We start from the raw sequence: 18,928 nt of genomic DNA, 5'->3' as shown, positions 1-18,928 counted from the left end.
ATTGGTAAAAGGCACCATGTCTAATTGAAGATTAGACAAAGTGACTAAGGAATGATTTAGAGAAAGCAGCTGTAATACTGTAAGTGAGGCCTATCAACTGGAGCAATGATTCATCTTAACTGCCTGTACTCCCTTAAAGATGACATGTTTTTATTTTCTTAGGATTACCCTATTAACATCTGTAAGCAGTAGAAGTATAGAATGTTATGAATGAAGTAGCCTTCTAAAGCAGGCTAATCTTTTCAAATCTTTTATTTGGTGTATAAAATTCACATTTTAAAACAGTGCAGTTAGAAGAATTACAGTCACAATTCCTTGGCACCATGATAGCATTACTGTGGTAGTACTCCTAGGTGGGGGAATGGCATGTGAAGTTCACAAATTAGAAAATACAAATTGAAGGGTCTGTAACATAAAGTCCAAAATTTGTATAAATGTTTCTTAGAGAAGAGTCAAAAACTCAACGGAGCAAGTTGTATTACTGTCATAACAGCCTGTCTACAAAAAAGCCTAAATCAGTGGCAGTAAGTTTTGAGTGAATTTAAGAATTTAAACGGGGACAAAAATCATGGTTTATTTGTTGAATGAAACAAGTCTTAAGTTCAGAAAATGACATTTTAAAGTTTGTTTCAAGTGCAGTAATAATAAAACAGTATTTGAAACTTCTCATTTTTGCTTACTCTCATTTTCAGCAATCATAAAAACAATCCACCCCATCAGTACAAAACAGTTCCAAGAATATATAATTCATATCTCAGACATTTCTTTCAGAACATTAAAGACCACCTAAAAATCTGTATGTCAGTTCTAACTGAAGACCTCAAAAACTGAATTATGGAGAAAATCAATCTAAGTAAAACATCAGTTTCATACTTTGGCAATTTAGAAAAATAACTAAGCCTTAATGGAAGTGTCTACTCTTGAGGAAATGATCTTGTCGAACAAGCAACCCTATCTTGGGAAGGGAGGTGGCCATGATTAATTCACTAATGCTCCTAGTAATACATGAACGATACTTACAAGTTTGGAAGGTTCACAGACAAAAGTGCATGACTGAAATGAGACAAAATCTCATGATGCTGTTAAATGGTTAGTTATACAAGAATAACTTTACATACTGAATTCCTGGTATGCTATAAGCAGTATAACAGATTAGTGTTTTTTGACTTTCATGCTTGAAATAGTCCAAGTATGTATTTAATGGTAGGGCTGAGACCACATCTACTCTGGACCCTGGCTTAAGTGTTCGGTATACGGTGAATTTACTCCGTATATATACTGTAATAGTGGGACTGCTACAGTGTAATGCTTCCTAAGTTACTGGAATGGAAATGTAGTACAAAACTTCAATCAAGTCTGTCATATCAAAGGCAAAGTTTAACTGCATTTTAGATTTCCCCTTTAAAGTTAGAGGAGAATCAATCAGGGGCCTGTAATCCCTGTTAACAGATACATTCTTTTCTAGGGAAGGATTTATGTTTCAACTTCTAAGAAGGGGTGTGAGCCCTCCCTAAGAAACGCATATGGAATTTTAACTTCCTTTCAAAAAAGAGTTGAGGGAAAATAATACCTCTCAAAGCACTATCTGAAAGTTATCAGCAAATACAACATTGACTTAAGAGGGGAAAGGTCTTTTCTAATGCATAATGGGCAAAGGGGGGGGGGGCAAATAATAGGTTGAAATCTTACCAAGCTAATGAAAAATCCGTTAAGTTGGAATATTTATACTTCTAAAATATGTATTTCCAATCTTTCCGCTGAGAACTGTGAGAAGCTTTAAAGTGCATTTAGAAAATTACAGGCACCATCAAATACCAATTTGATAATGTGGAAAATAAAACAATCTGAAGCCCTGTTTTCTTTAAGAAGGCCTTTACAAAATAAGGCAAATGTGTTTTAGCTATGCTATCTGGCCTCTCAATGGCATTAAGAAAAGATTAACATGATTACAGCAATCAGGCTAAAGTTACTTGAAAGCATGCCCTGTTAAATTCTTTTTGAATAATGGGAAGGAAATACCAAATTATATAATTCATAATTCCCATAAATTGAATATTTGGAAGGTAAAACTGGTATCAATGCTGTTTGAAAGCTGCTCAAAAAGGGCTATCTGAATATGTTGTATACATGTTCATATGTAACTTTCATGGTAGGTACTTTTCATACATAAGTATTTTAGTTCTGGAGTCTTAGGGCAAATTAGATGAGCATCTTTGAATCAATAATGCATGACAGGAATCACAAACCCGTACTGGCTTTGGTGAAGAAGGCAAAGGCAGTTCGTTGTCAGAGCAAGCATTACAGAAAATTTCCCCACAGTTTCTACAGTGGTGCTATCAAATGGAAAAACGAAAGAAAAAACTTTATGAATAAAACTAGAAGCCATACTTGCACAAAAACATTTGGACTCACTTCCTACATCCCTTACCTTTCTCTTAGAGAGTGAGAATTCCTTTTCACAAAGTTTACAATGTGTTGCTTCTTTGTCTTTCAACCAAACCAGTCCCTAGTATGAGGAAAAATGTCAATATTACTGCTAAGATTGGTAACTAAAAGTTACATGTGAAAACATTTTCAACCAAAAGCATTTTATAGGAATATATATAGAGACAAAACGGAAGAGTCCTTTTCTTTGACAGATACATAATTTACTAATCTATTTGAGATTAAGTGTGGAATTTGCTTCAAAATAATCTGTGAAAAAAAAGGAATGTGGGTTGAATATAAATAAAACAAGACTGGCCATATATTGATAAATAATGAAGCTGAGTAATGGTTCATATTTACTCTTTTTCTATACAACTGAGTATGTTGCAACATTTCCATGACAAAATGTTTTTAACAAAAAACTCACGGTTGGCAATTATTTTTAAGAACTTTAAGGAATATCTAGTCCAAGGATAAATTTTCACTATGTGAAATGCATATGAGTCTGGCATATATACCTTATACACAGTCCACAAAATTTGAAGAGAATCTGAAAATCAGATGTTTGAGTTCATTATTTTAAGTAAGACTTCACCTTAAGTTCAGCTTTACGTAGCTATTAAATTTCTGTAATTCACAAATTTAGTAGTTACTGTGTAAACCTTAGTAGAGAATGTAAGAAGTCTTAAACAGGCAGAGGTTAACTTGATACCTCAAATTTCTAACTTGACTCATTCTTAACCAAGCTCTTGGCTAGAAAGTACATTCTTTTCCCTATGAAAGCAGCTTTGTTAGATGGAGCCAGTTTAATAATGAGAGACCCAAGTGAAAGAAGAGTTCTCAGTGCTTCTGATTAATCTCATCACATGTTCCTTTTTTGGAAACAGTCCAGACTAAGCCACATTGCCACTGCTTCCAAAGAACCAAGTATAATTGATTCCAACTTGGGAGATGGAGCAAGTGCCACCTTCAAAAGTGTACCTCGAAGGCACAGGACCTTTATACCTAATGAGAGAAAAATCCGCCAAGCAAAAAAGCCCACAGATAGGTTCTCAAAAGCCTGAGTTTTCTTGGAAGACTTTTCTGACGGCAGAATTCTTTGAAGAAAGATAACTAAGCATTCACAGATCAAGATCCCAAGGTTAATTTTAGATATTTTTACTTCACAGACAGTCTTAATAACTAGCACCTATTATCTGATAATAGCAGAGGTAAGACAAATGGTGCTGGGTTATGCACTTGAGGCAGTCTACACCTCCTCAGAAAACAGGATTAAGTGAAGGCTTTTAAACAAAAACTAGATAGCTCATATCAGACAAACACAAATAATCATACTACTTGAATCATGGAATTTTTTTTAAAGCAATTTAAAAAAATTGTTTAAAGCCTTAAAGATAATCCAATACAACTTGATGAACACCATGAAAAGGAAAGTGATTTGCCGAATGTCTCAAAGCCACCCCTAGTGGAAGCAGCTTTGCTCCCTGCCTAGCTATATTTGTAAGGCATGGAGAGCCTGATGTGAAACAGATTTGCAAGCAGCATCATTAGATTCAGAAATCACCTTTTGTCATCAAGGTTGGCCTTCCAACCTTATTTCCAGATTTATTTTAGTTTGAAATTACTCTGCCCCTCTCCCAAGGAGAAAAGCTGTACACTATAGGGTAGGCCTAGTATATCAGCTGGAAGGGACCTCAGAGATCAGCACCTATAGCGCTCTCACTTTACAGATAAGAAAACTTGAGATCTGGAGAGCTTAAGTTGCTTCCTCTATGAAACAGCTATTTACAAGCAGAACCAAAACTAGAAGGGAGCAAGCTAATACTCTGCAAATAAATGGCAATTTTTCTCTGCCCAATTCCAGAATGTCAGCCACCCAACTTAAATCTGCCAAACAGGCTATTAGAGGACCCTTCTCTCAGGAAACTCAACTGTCCCAGAGAGAAGTCCTGTAGATACTAACATTATTTGGAGACAATACCCAACAGTTTGGTAGTTAACAGATTCCTCTACGGTTGAGGCCTACCTATCTATAACAACCCACCCCCATTGACCTAACCAACACACATAGTACTTCCAAGATTTTCTGTGCCTTTTATAGAAATTGGGAGATTATCTAACATTTGAAGAATAATTTGGCATGAAGTAGTACTCAAGCCAAAGAAACAAACCCGAGGATAGAATTTAGAAGAAATAAGGAATGGCAGTTGCAAAAGAAAACTTTAAAGAAATTATAATGAATATCTTCAGGGATAAAATAACCGGATGCTGTTTCAAAAAAGAAAAATGAGCAAATAAGAGGCTACTGAAGGAAGCATTGCCCAAAACAAGGGAGTAAACCAAGAATGAAGTTGTGGGGTTTCAGTAACAGCAGCTCTACCATATGAGAAGGGTAAAGGGAATGTTAAGAATGAATGGCAGCTATGTGTATAGCACAGGGAAATATATACAAGATCTTGTGGTAGCTCATAGTGGAAAAAAATGTGATAATGAACATATATATATTCATGTATAACTGAAAAATTGTGCTCTACACTAGAATTTGACACAACATTGTAAAATGACTATTACTCAATAAAAAAATGTAAAAAAATAAAATAAAAGAATGAATGGCAGCAAAGGGAAATGCGAGGACAAGAGTGGCCAGACCACACAGGAGCCGTAAAGCAGGGGGCTCCAGAAGAGATGACTTCAAGGGAAAAAAAAGAATTAACCAATTATCATTTTATCATGAAGCATTTTATAGAAGTGTTTGAAGGTATAGGAAAACTCAGATGCTCAAATACAACTAAACTTTAAAAAGAGTAGGGGTGGAGGGGGGCAAATATTAACTCCATAGGAAACAAAAAGAAAGAAAATATGATTGCTATATTCTCTTTGGCCCAGCAAGGAACAATAAAGATAGTCGTAATAAAACTACACAGTAAGTGAATTTCACAAAAACTTATATACACTGGGAAGTGAAGAGAAGAAAGACCAGGGTGCAAGTGAGCAAAATTCCTCATCCACCGTGTTAACCAGGCAATAGATGCGTTTAAATAAATTAAGGGTGAAGAGTATATATTGCATAGTACTTAAGAAATAGGGGAATAAATGCCAGAAGAAACAACCAAAAGAACTGAAAGTAGCTCCCTTCTGGTGGCAGGAGCTAGGGTGGAGAAGGGACAAGAGGATGAAAAACAAGAGACTGCTTTTTTTTTTTTTTAAGTCTTTCCAGTACTATTTGACTTTTTAAATTACCTTCACATAACACTTTAGGATACACAAAATGGGTAACTTGTGCAGCAGGAAGTCATCTATCATTGAAGTACTCACATACTCTATTTTCTCCTGTGTTGTAAAGAGATTCTTGCATCCAGATACATTCAGAACCATATACTGATAAACAGTACCAAATAATTTTCACATATATTAACCTACTCAATATTCAAAGCAACTATACGCAAGATCATAAGCCCATTTAAGAAGAGGAAACTGAGACTCCATGGGGATATGTGACCTGACGAAGGTCAAAAACTAGTAACAGACTGGTACAGGAACTTAAGGATTCTCAAATTCAGTTTCCCTCTATCATGTCACACGTTGTAGGTAAGTGGACAAAATTATTTCCAATGTCATTTCCAACAAGAGAAATATTAATAATGTGATTCTAAAGGTAAAGGGAAGAGCTGGATCCCCACCGTACAAGCTCCCCATTCAGCGCTTCTGCCTGGCATTCAATAATAGTACACAAGGCTTTACCTTCTATTGGAGACTTTCACATATATCCATTTCCTTCCAACGTGAGGAAAACAATTCTACTCACCTGCAAGGCTTTGTTGGCTTCTTTTATATCTTCTATTTTAAGTTTTGATCTGAAAAGATTACAAATAGGTCCAAATTTCAATACACATATTTAAATACAGAACATCTAGTAATTTACTGGAAAGGTAGTGATTTTTCATAGCATATAAAATTGTACCTACTGCATGATTTTAACAGTCTTCTCTGGCTAGTGGGGTTATATTTAACATTTTCTTATATTTCCTAAATGTCCTAAACCAAAAATAGTTTTAAGTTTTAAAATTTACTTTTTTAAAGAAAGAATATTGGCATTTTCATGTGGTCATGATAATAACAGCCAGACACTATGCTATAAACTTTGCATGCATAATCTCATTTAATCTTCAAAAACACCTTTATAGGGGGGCACAGAGGGTATAGCTCAGTGGTAGAGCATGTACTTAGCATGCACGATGTCCTGGGTTCAATCCCCAGTATCTCCACTGAAAACAAAAAACAAAAAAACACCATCCACTCATTATAAAGATGAAGAAAGTGAGGCCTGATGTTTAGTCACTTGTACAAAGTCACAAGGTGGCAACTGGCGAAGCCAGGATTCAAACCCTGGCCTTTGTGACCCCAAAGCCCATATGTTAACCATTAGGCGCACTACTTCTCTAGCAGCTGCAAAACAGTGGTAAGAGTGGAAACATTAAGGAAAATATAGTTGTGATACTTTTTCACTTTTTGAAAATACATGTTAGTGAAGATACAGGTTATACATAGCAATATTTAATTATCTGTGATCCCATTACCCAAAGATGATAATCTCTACACACCAATGAGTATGTGTATTTCAAATAGAACCATTATTTACGTAGTTTCCCATACAACTTAACAATATCCTGAAAGGCTTAGAGTTACTGACTTGTTATTAAGTACCTGCCACATTGTTAAGTGGTTACATGGTATTCCATGAAAAAGAATATGAAGTACATAGTTTACGTAATTATCTACTGCTGAACGTTCAAATTTTTCCAAATTTTCACCACTAAATTGTCCATTAAAAGTGAAATGGCCAAAACATTTGTATTATTTTTCTTAGGATAAGAACTTAGAAATGAAATTACTGGATCAAAAGGTACATAAAATAGTAAAGCCTCTGCCCCTGAAGTGGAGCAGTAGGCACTTGTTCGCGCTACAAATGCTCTTTATTCCAAGACATAAAAACAAAGTGCGAGTCTTTTATCTAGCTCATGATGACTCTCACAAATCAATGCAAAATTACACCATGTAAAAATACTAACAGACCAATCCAATTTTCTTGGCTAAATTAGTATCTACAAAATGTACCCAAAGAAAACTGCTGCTGGTTGGAGCAATGGCCAAAACAGTAACTGCCATAAAGAAAAACTGAGTGTGGACAGAAAATACCTTAATGGGATTCACTATGGAAATATCTTCTTTATGAAAATTTCCTGATGTTGATATATTTCGCTTAAAATGCCTTTATTCACAAATACGAACTCTAGAAAGCTTGCCCCCCCAGACACGAATTGCCAAAGTATCCTAAAGAGAGTAGAGAGTATCACCTACAGCCCCAATAAACACAATGTACAAGAACAGCTTACACCTTCTCCTCATCCTAGACAGGAAACAGATGTCTATAGTATTCATTTAAACTAAATTTTGCGTAGGGATATGTATTTAAGTGTGTGAAAATATTTGACTGTGGCATGAGAATAAGCATAGAGAAGGGTCAAAATAAAACAGAAGAATATAATAAATGTGATACAATCAATTATGACACTATAAGAAAACTCCCATAAATTATACAAGCCTCTGGTAATTCTGAAACTCCTGCTTTGAGGGGAAAAAAATGTATAAGTTTCTTTATATGGAAAGAATAGTATTTACAGAATACTACATTTGAAAGAGTCTTAATAAATTAAAAAAGAAAAATTAAATAAAGGAAATTATTTTTTATTTTTTTAATCTGGTCATTTCTTTTTTTTATTGAAGTATAGTTGATTTACAATGTTGTGTTAGTTTCTGGTATGCAACATAGTGATTCAATTATATACTTTTCTTTTTCATTATAGGTTATTACAAGCTATTGAATATAGTTCCCTGTGCTTGTTGTTTATTTAGTAATTTCTTTTTAAACTAAAAGTTTTTCTTGTTGGAATTTAAGCCTTGATGAGGATAAAGGGAAAAGCTGTTTTCATAGTTCAGTTATTTTAAACAGTCATTATATCATTATGTCATTATGACACAGATGGATCTAGGTTTTCTTCCTTGAATATTTAATCCTAATATTTCACATTTTCCATGTTTTCTTCAAATATGAATAGTTCAAGTTTATTTTCATTTCTTTAGATAGTTATTCTAAGTTACAATTGTAGTAGACAGACTAACATTTAAAGCCTTTCAAAAATCTATCAAAATTTCTCCTTATTAAGAATCCCTCAATAAACCAATTAAGAGTAAATATTTCATTATTAAAAGTATTTTTCTAATTACAGTTAATTATTTACATTTAAAATTGCTGGTTCAGAATGTAAGCACTGGAGAGTAATTGTCAGATCCAGCCTGCTCATCTTAAAAACAAGAAAACTGACAGTCTGGTTGCAATGAGGAAAGGTACTGTGCTAGGTGCTTTCACATACATATTCTGTTAATCAGAAAAAGAATCCTATAGGGATTTTATAACTCTCCAATTTATAAATGGAGAAATGGGCTTTAAGAAGTTAAACAAACGGCCCTAGGTCACACAGCTGGTAAACCATAGGCGGATATTTATTCCTGTGAGTGATATTAATGAATACTAATTTTTAAATTTAGTCGTAACTTGAAAATGCAGATCTTGAATGGTAAGTTAAAAAACTACTCTTCCTTAAATATTAATCTTCCCTTTCAACAAAATTAAATGTTTCACGTTATCCTGCAAGACCTTCCCCCTCCAACCCCATTTTAAGCAACCCCCAAATGGTCTACAAAAACCCTAAAGCCAATTCTGGTAAATTAGAAGCAAAGGCTAAAAAGTACTGGTCCAACCTCAGTCCCTCATCATAAATACATTTTTTTCTTGTCTGAAAGTGACTCACAGCAATGGCTGAATTAGTTGCTGCTAATTTACCTCCAGAGGTTTATTTAGTACATTAGTAGTATCTTTTCTCTTGACATATAGAAAAGAGACAATAAAATGTGCACACAATAGATTTTTAGAGATAGTCATCATCTTGTGTATTAGAGAATAATTTGTTTTTACTTAATTTCAATCTGATAACATATAATCACGGGAGTACGAGGATGAAGAGGAAGAGCAAAAGTGTTTCATCATTAACACAACACTGTAAATCAATTACACTTCAATAAAAAAATTTTTAAGTACTGTAGCAGATAAAGTGATATAAAAACTCCTAGAGGCCACTGGTCTCTCCAGCCCTGATTAAATTCTTGTCAGTGCAGAAGAGAACCAGAGTTGAGAGAGGATAAAATACGTTCTGACTCAAAATTGATCCTACCCACATCTTAAGGATTATGGTCCTAGAGGCAGTAAAGGAAAACTAATAAATATGCATCATAAAAATTCAATCATTAGCGAAGAAAAAACATTATCAAAAATGAAATTATAAAACAACAGACAAACTCGGAAAAAAGATGTACACTGGGTTTAACAATTGACTTACAAAGATCCCATAAGAAAAAGATGAGCAATCCAACCCCAAAACTATGCAAAGGATATGAACAGGCAGTTTATAGAAAACTACAAATAAATAAAATACAAATACTAATGGAAAACAAATATAGATGTGCAAGCCTGCTCACAGTTAAGATTTTCAACTATCAGACGAGCAAAACCAGGCACTCTCTCCTACTATTAGAGGGGATCTAACATTGAAGATGGTGGGTAATTTGGCAGTATCAAAAATTTTTTTGCTTTTTTTTTTTTGTTATCTAAGTTTCAGGTATACAGCATTGTAGTCAAAATCTGCATACACTACAGAGTAATTACTACCAAAAGTCCAGTTATCGTCCATCACCATACTGAAAAAATTCTAAAGCACATTCTTTTTGGCCCAGCAACCACCTCTAGGAACTGACTCTTCAGATATGCTCATTAAAGTATATCAAGATACATCAACACAAATATAAGGATTCAGCAGTATGTTTATAAAAGAAAAGAATTAGAAAGAGTTTCAATTAAAGCACGTTCATGCTATGGAATATTTTTATGTAATGATATAGAAAAATCTCAACACATATTTAGTAAAAACAAAACAAAACAAAAAAACACAAATTTCAGAAGAAACTGCATATGGTGCCGTTACACAGGGATTAGGCATGCAGTTAGTATACAAGGGAGAAATTTAGTAGTCAAAATAACCCTTGAAAAATCCTTAAATAGCCCATAAAGTTCAGTATAGATTTTTGACGGTATCTAACCTTGAGCAGTCATTTTCTTGCTAACTAAAATTTGAGAATCAATGAACCTGACTAAAGGAAGAAGGAAAACAACAGAAGTTTGAATTTAGCTATCTGGACATTCAACTGATCATGCCTTTAATACAACCATGAAGTCCCTAGCATTGAGTGGGAGAGGAGTGAAAAGTAACACACACTCCTTGTTTAACTAATCTGCTTTAATATTAATAAATGTAAACAAAGTTAATTTTTTGTTGTGGAGATTGTTCACGGTTGAGTTCCTAGCACTTAAGAATAGTGCCTTGCACATAGTATTTGTCAAATGAATAAATGAGGAAAAAAGAACCAGTCTGGCTCAAAGTGCTCAATAAATGGATGCCAGATTAGAATAAAAATCTTGCTTATCGGAATCACAATGCAAACTGTCCTCTGAATCTGTAGAAAAAATATCTTCATTTTTTAAGCTGATACTTCCTTTTGTGGTTCAGTGAACTACTCTTTCTTATGCCCTTGGTAAAATTGGTCTCAAGACTTCTTAATGGAATCCCATCTTCAGCAATTAAGTCTCCATTCCAGTATGATTTCAATAGAGTTTAATTTTTACAATATATATATATGACATGTATATTGCTAATAATCATATCTCTATATATAATAAGATCCTTATGTATAGATTTGTTCTGAGGTTAGCTAACTTTAGGGACTGATACTTGGGAGAAGGAAGGCAATTGTTTAATTTATAGCTTTTGGTGCTATCTAAATTTCCTAACCATATAAAACATCAAAGACAGGTGATAGGACTATAGGTCATGGTAGCTTTCTTTTATCTTTCTGTATTAAAGTGACACTACTTTTTTTCTTAATGTGACATTGGAACATTCAATACTAAATTAAACTTCCAGAATTTGCCCGAGATACTTGGCAATATGTTCAATCAGGGCATAAAGATGAAGCTAATCCACAACACGGACCATGTGGACCAGGAGGAAAATATGAGGGAGACAGAATGCCACTTCTTCTTGTCTTTAGAGGAACCCAGTAACACTTTACTGCAACAGAATCACCACTTTGTATGAAGTTAAGCCCAACTCAGGATGACATAAAACACCCTCCACTTTTCACAACCCCGGCTCCTTTTCTCAACAGTCTGAAAAACCTCTCTCTAGGTATTTTGAAAATTTGGCTTTTGCTCTGAGAAAAATATATTAAATGAACTTCTGAACTCTCTGATTTGAGGAAATTAAACAAGTCTTAGAATTCATCTACCGGAAAATGTTTAGAGCTAAGATCTACTAAAAATGAACCTAACTTTTAACAAAATCTCTCCAATCCACACCCTTATTTGTTAATCTTTAAAGTTTTTGTTTGGTTTTGTTTTTAATAATTCATATCTTTTCTATACTTAAACTTTCCTGCCTATTTGGTTTGGCACACTCATACCTTTATAAAAGTCAATGAATAGTTAGTTGAAGGAAAAAAGAGAAATTACTCGCTAAGTTTGTTGCCAAGTTCTTGAAGAGCTTGCTCCTGTTCATGATATATTTTTTTCAACTGCTGATTTTCATCCTGGAGGTTAAGGAACTCCTTCAAAACAATAAGAGAAAATGCAATTTACAAGAAACAAGAAAACTTCACATTGTATACACACCATTAAAGGATAGGAATATGTATACTTTTGCGTTTTATAAAAGATAACAACTACACGTCCAAAACTCTTTCATAGCTGCTCTAGACTACCAACCATTTTCCATTTATTTAATCTCCTGAGTGATATTTTTAAAGATGACCAGTACATTCTGTTTCCTTGGTATAAATATAAATTATGATTTGATTCTTTTTAAATGACTTTCATCAAGACAGAACTTTAAAAGTTTTACCACCATTATTTACTTTTTTAAGACTAATGATTTGTTGGCTCTCATTTCTAAGATGAGATAAGGCCTCTTTCTCCTTTTGAAGATCCTCCTGCAAAGTCTGCCTCCATTCCTTCTCAATCTTCAAATCGGTTTCCAGCTGCACCCTTGAATGACAAATCATACAGAAAAGCTCAGTGCTATTTCTTACATGACAGTTGTATGTATTCTTTAAGAGCATTTCTTTGATTACTTCCACCTTTGTAATGCATTTCTTCAGGTATTTTCTTTCACAAATATCTTTTAGAAAACAAGTTCAGTAGCATAGGGTTTTCAGATCTCAAAGTGTCAGTTAATTTGTTGATCGCAAAAACCCCTTGCTAAATGATAATTTGTCATTTATTAATTCTGTATACATAAATGCTGTATAAGCATAGAAAATGCCTGGGAAAGGGCACACAATACTATTAAAACTGGTTACATCTTAGGAATGGAATCAAGGAGAGGAATACAGGGTTTTAATTATTTACATGTTCTGTGCCATGAGAAAAATTTTTACAAGAAACTAAGGAAAAATACTGTTCTGACATAAGAATTACAGCAACCACCAAATCAATTAAACACCAGTAACAGAATAATCGGCCCCAGTGCCAAGTGCTACTTTGTAGATTACTGTTGGCAGCTGACCAATTACAGGACAGATCTAAGACCAAGGAGACACTGGGGACAACTCCACACTGCCTGGAAATGCCAGTTCACATTTGAAAGCACTATTTATTTCATCATTCAAACAACAGGTGATAGCTGGAAAAACAAAAGTAGTCAAATTCTTACATTGTAGGATGACCCCAAAAATAATTTCAATAATTATTGCTCATAAATAGTTCTAACAGGTGAGGCATAGACTAATAATATTGTAGTTACTAATACTTTACATTTTAATTACAATATTGTAATATTGAGACTATCACAGTACTACATTATTTTAATATTTTTATGTTAATATTATGATTATTTTTGTTTCCTCATAAAGTTAGCATTTCCATCTACAGCCAAATTTTTTTTCAGTGAAGTAAATTTTAGATTTTATAATTCAGGTTGAAGAGACAAGATACTGCAAAATGGAACTAAAAAACTATTATAAATACTATTTCACCACAAATTTAAAAGGGATGCAGATGGACAGGTTCATGTAACTAACACTGAAGTAAGCACAGTATAGAGTGCCTTGCTGAGCAGCCTCACCATCGAGAATCAAAAAAAACTGAGTGAAAAAGCAAAGGAAAATTTTTGTTTTTAAGTTATTTTAAATATATTGTTAAAACACATGTTGACCACCAAAGGCAGAAACTATAAAGGAAGAAAAGGGAAAATATATCTACAAAAAAATGTAAAATACCTAAATGAAAAAACCACTATGAACAAAGTTTAAAAATAAATAAATAGGTAAGTTTATATATAGTGTTTTGTTTTGTTTTTTATAAAGTGTGTTCTTCTAGAAACACTGTTTGGTTTTTTATTTCTGTTAATGGAGGTACTGGGAATTTGAACCCAGGACCTCATGTATGTTAAGCATGTGCTCTACCACTGAGCTATACACCCCCAGCCCCCATAAACTATAAATTTAGAAAACATTTTCACTATATGTGAAAGACCTAGAGTAAATATATTAAAAGCTCTTTAAAATAAATATTAAAGCTGAATACCTCAGAGGAAATAAATAGATGATATGAACAGGCAATTCACAAAATAAATACAAAAGGCCATCACTAGTGATCAAAGATATGCAAACTCAAACAATAAAGCAAATTTTTCAAGCTAAATGACTCCTTTGGGTTAACTGAGATATGATAGTGTAGACTTACACTAATTAATATTATACAATGTCCATGATGTAGTAAATACAGTAGACAAAATACTAAAGAGCATGTCACATGACACTTTCTAAAAACAAAACAAAACAAAAAATCTATGCCTTGGGAAAAAAAGAATACTTATCAAAATGTTAAAAAAAAAAGGTATATCCAATTTCTGTTTTCTTCACTTTTTTCCATATTTTCTCACATTTAGCCAGAACATGTAATATTTTCATAATCAGAAACCAAAAAAGTTATTTCCATTTTAGGGGAAAAAATGGAATTTGTTTTTCTTGGACAAAATCCTAACTGCTTATTTCTATAGAAACAGTTCCAATTTTTTTGAGCCATCAGGGATTCCCCCAATCTCCAAAGTCGTTAACGTGTTTATGCTCTACCAAAATGGCACTGAGAAAATTACTTTCAGTTTCAGCAGGGACAAACAGCTCTCTGCAGCTATACTCAAGTCTTATTGGGTAAGGGAAGGACACAGTCCCTGGAGCATTATTTGGGTCATCCTTTGGGCAAGGATCAAATGGCTGCATCACTGCAGAGTAAGTATCAGATTCGTCAAACTCTAGAAAGTGATTCAGTAACACAGAGTACTAAAGTTTCAAGATTGTATTCTATTGACTGGCACAGTGTTCCAATCTTACTTTTCATGTTTTTCCATCTGGCAGGGCACAGGGATTTAAACAAAACCCTTGGCACCATTAATAAACTTGATGACTTAATGTTCCTTGTGATTTCTGTTTCTAAGACTTTTGTGAAAGTCTTAAAATTAAGAAAAAATGTTTGTTTGCTGAGTGTTTTTTTTTGGGGGGTGGGGGGGAGGGTTGTTTAGTTTCACAATGTACAAATGATGCAAATTTCCAAGCAAGGTAGTGTATCCCCTGGCCTAAAGCCTTATTCTATATAACAGTTTCTCAAAATGTTACTTTTGTGGTAGTTTTAAAAGGAACTTAATTCTGCTTCTGGACAATATGGAGTAAACACATTTCTATGTATCGTTCCAACTAAGTACAGTTAAAAAAAACCCAAAAACCCTGGACATTATATATAAACAAACATAAGACTGAAAGGGCGAGAGAAGGCAGACTAGCTAGAAACTCCAGGATTCAAGGCATAACATGGTTATGAGTTCCCTGAGTCCTCTTTTTGCCTCTTATATAGCTCACACTGGGTGTTGAAGCCTATAACCCACCAACAGCAATGGGTACAGATGGAGAAAGCCCCAAGAAAAGCCTATTCTCTCCTGCCAAAGAGCTAGCAACAGGCAGTCTAGCATGATAGAAAACTTTTCAACAATAAATGTTAGTTCCAGCAAAACATCAGAGGAAAAAACCATACCACTCCCACCCCCAACCACTGTCAGCAAAGGCCATGTGGGAAGCGTAGATTTCCAGCCTTATGTGGCAATAATGAGGTGTCCCTCCCAATCCCCACTGTGGTAGTATCAGAGAAGGCCAAGTGGGGAGCCTCGACTTTACCACCACCCAACAATAATATCTCTCCCCATCTACTTGTATGGTGTTAGTGGAAGTTACACAGGGAGCCCAGAATTTCATCCCCCTGCATCAGTAACGAGGCACCACTCTCTCTCCCCATAGTGTCAATGGAGACTGAGTGGAAAGCACAGGTTTCAATCCCTGCCCAGTAGTTAGGAAGCCTTCTCCATTGCATCCAGGATGGTCCTGGGCCTCTACCCCCAGATGGTATGAAGGGTCAGTGTCCACACTCCCCTGCTGGTGTGGTTTCAGTAGAGAATTCCTAAAACATAAGATTTAAGTAAGGTACAGTCTCATAATTCCCAAAATTCATAGTGCAACTGAAAAATACCTGTCGTACCAAGACCGAGAAAACAGTTCAACTTGGATGAGAAAAAAACAATCAACAGACAGCAACATTTCAGATGTTGAAATTAACTGACAAGAATTCTAAAGCAGCCATCATAAAAATGCTCCCACGACCAATTAAGAATATGCTTGAGACAAATTAATAAATAGGAAGTTTTGGAAGGAAGGAAGGATATTTTGGACAGGAGAAAAGGAAGAAATATAAACAGTCAAATGGAAATCTTAGAACTGAAAAATACGATCTCACTGAATGGGCAAAAGAATTAAGATGATGAAGAATGAATGAACTTCAAAACAGAACAACAGAAACTACCCAATCTGAACAACAGAGAGAAAATAGACCAAAAAGAAAAAAAAAAAAAAAGAAAGAAAGAAAGAATAAAAGAAATGAGTATCAGGGTCCTGTGGGACTATTAAAAAAAAAAAAAAAAGATCTAACATTCATGACATCAGAGTCCCAGAGGAGAGGAGAAAAGCAGGCAGAGCTGAAATAAATACCTGAAGAAATGATGGTGGAAAATATGCCAAATCTGGCAAAGATAAACCTGAAGATCCAAAAAGCTGACTAAAGTCCAAATAGGATAAACCCAAAGAAAATCCTGAGGGTAATTAAAAGGAACAATAATTCAAATGACAGTCTACTTTTCATCAAAAACTGTGAAGACCAAAAAAAAGTGGCACAACACTTTTCAAGTGCCGAAAGAAAAGAACTGTCAACTCAGAATTCCAAGGATATTCTGAAAATATCCTTCAGAAATAAAAGTGAAATCAAGAACTCCTTGGATGAAAGAAAACTAAGAAAATTTGTTGCCAACAAACGTACCCTAAAAGAATGGCTAAATAAAGATCTTCAGACACAAAGAAGGAAACTTGGAGCATCAGGAACAAAGACAGAACAATAGAGAGTTTTTAAAATTATGTTTAATAGTTGAAGCACAAACTGTAACATTGTCTGATGTGGTTCTCAATATTACACAGAAGAAATATTTAAGCAAATTATACTGTAAAGGGGAGAGATTAAAAAGACCTAAGTGGAGTTAATGCTTCCACACTTCCCTTAAAGTAGTAAAATGTTGATACCAGTAGTGAAAACTCAAATGCCTCTGTCAATCTGTCATCACTGTCTTGAGATAATTATTTCCCAGAATCTGTATTCTTCAAACTCTTTTCTATGTATAGTAAATATACACATATGCACAGTTTTAATTTTATTTAAAAAATTAGATAATACTTAGCATACTATCTATAACTTGCTTTTTTCAACTCAGTGACATATACTGACATCTTTCCTAGCTGGTGATGTATAGATCTATCACATGAAGTACTAATAAAAAAGCTCTCAGAAAACATCATGTTCTTTGACAATATAAGGTCCTTGGGATTACAAAGGCCTATTATCCTCAGTATCTAGAAACATAATGTCCATCGATTAATGTTCAAGAATAGCAGGAGGAATAAAACTCTCTTTGAGCAAGAAGACAGCAAGACAGTTGAAAGTACTCTATAAATAATAAAGGGAGCAAAAACATAAGTTTTATCACAATTATGTTTTCTTTTTTTTTATTTTTGAAGTAGAACAATCTAGCCAGTATTATTAAATAAAGGAAAATGTAGATATTCTACCATTAAGTGCGGGGGGATAAAAAACACCGTAGTGGGGTAGAAGGATGTTAACATAAGTATTTGTTTCCAAGAGTGAAATACTCACAGCTGTTTCTCCTTTTGAGAGATTTGTTTCTGCAAACTCTCGAATTTACTCTGACATTCTTGTAGATATTTCTTGTCCTCATCTTCAGTGTCCATTTGCGCCTTCTCTGCTTGCTGCAATCTGGTGTAATTCAAATCAACTTTGGGTAAAACTGAGGCTAGAACTAGGGTGTAAAAGGGTGAAGAAGACAAATAAAAGAAAAATGGGGAAATAGAAACATTTCTAAATGAAAACAAAGTTTGGGGAAAACTCACAAACTCAAACGTGAAGAGCCACACAATGTCTAGAAACTGCTTTGTGATTTTTTTTCAGTATAACATATAATATGCCCAGAATACTATCTTCAAATTTGTTTTATTTCTTGTTCATAATTAACAGTGCAAAGCAATACAGCCTTTACCACTTATGTAAAGCATAATGAATCAACTTTCAGAGTATAATACATGCATTACTGCCTTTTTTATTTTTATTTTTTACAAAACCATGAAGAGCATAGTACTTATGTTTATACTAGGTGAAGAAGCCATATTGTTATATATTTTGCTAGGATGTGTATGCCAGGAATCAAGTGTGCTACAAGGCCAAGAGCAAAGACCTGCAATCACTTCAAGTAACAGCCAAGTCCTCCCTATAGAATCTTTATGCATTTACTAAATTATGCCAAAGCTCTGTGTGTGTTTTAAAATTCAAAAGAATTTAGTTGGCAACATTCTCTAGAGATCACTTTTGTTCCTCATCACTGAATTTTTAAAATTAGCTTAAAATGTGAATTCTTTTTTCTGCTTTTATCTGTAACTTGTTGCTTCTCCCTGCCTAATGATTATTTAGCTCCAGCCCTTGCCTCCTATGGCCATCTGGGATTTCTCAGATTTAACTTCACTACTTTTATAAGAAAACATCTCCCAAGTATTCAAGGGACATTAAGTCCTTATAGGGAATCATAAGAGAAATAACTGTTCAACTAACCAAAAAAATTACCTCTTCTTTTATTCCTTAAAATCATACCAGTGGTGCAACCCTCACACACTTCAGAAGGAT

The 18,928-nt window shown here is 34.2% G+C and overlaps 1 protein-coding gene across 7 annotated transcripts in view; it reads right to left on the bottom strand.

The window, feature by feature from the left end:
- Positions 1 to 234: 234 nt before the first annotated feature.
- RUFY2 (RUN and FYVE domain containing 2) overlaps positions 235 to 18,928 on the bottom strand; it is a 38,681-nt gene continuing 19,987 nt past the window's right edge. For 6 of the 7 annotated variants that reach the window (XM_072971410.1, XM_006212907.4, XM_072971409.1 and 3 more), the window contains 6 exons: positions 17,891 to 18,010; positions 12,508 to 12,637; positions 12,107 to 12,201; positions 6,233 to 6,281; positions 2,429 to 2,506; positions 235 to 2,333 (listed from right to left, as the gene is read on the bottom strand). In XM_072971410.1, coding sequence (XP_072827511.1) covers positions 2,190 to 2,333; positions 2,429 to 2,506; positions 6,233 to 6,281; positions 12,107 to 12,201; positions 12,508 to 12,637; positions 17,891 to 18,010 — 616 coding nt within the window. In that variant the 3' untranslated portion in view covers positions 235 to 2,189. Of the gene's footprint in view, positions 2,334 to 2,428; positions 2,507 to 6,232; positions 6,282 to 12,106; positions 12,202 to 12,507; positions 12,638 to 17,890; positions 18,054 to 18,928 lie in introns of those variants that run through there. The other variant, XM_072971411.1, reaches the window with a different exon arrangement.

The sequence above is a fragment of the Vicugna pacos genome, chromosome 11, assembly GCF_048564905.1.
Source record: "Vicugna pacos chromosome 11, VicPac4, whole genome shotgun sequence".
Classification (NCBI taxonomy): domain Eukaryota; kingdom Metazoa; phylum Chordata; class Mammalia; order Artiodactyla; family Camelidae; genus Vicugna; species Vicugna pacos.
Note: the sequence above shows the minus strand (reverse complement) of the source record. Positions and strands in the feature narration are given on the sequence as shown.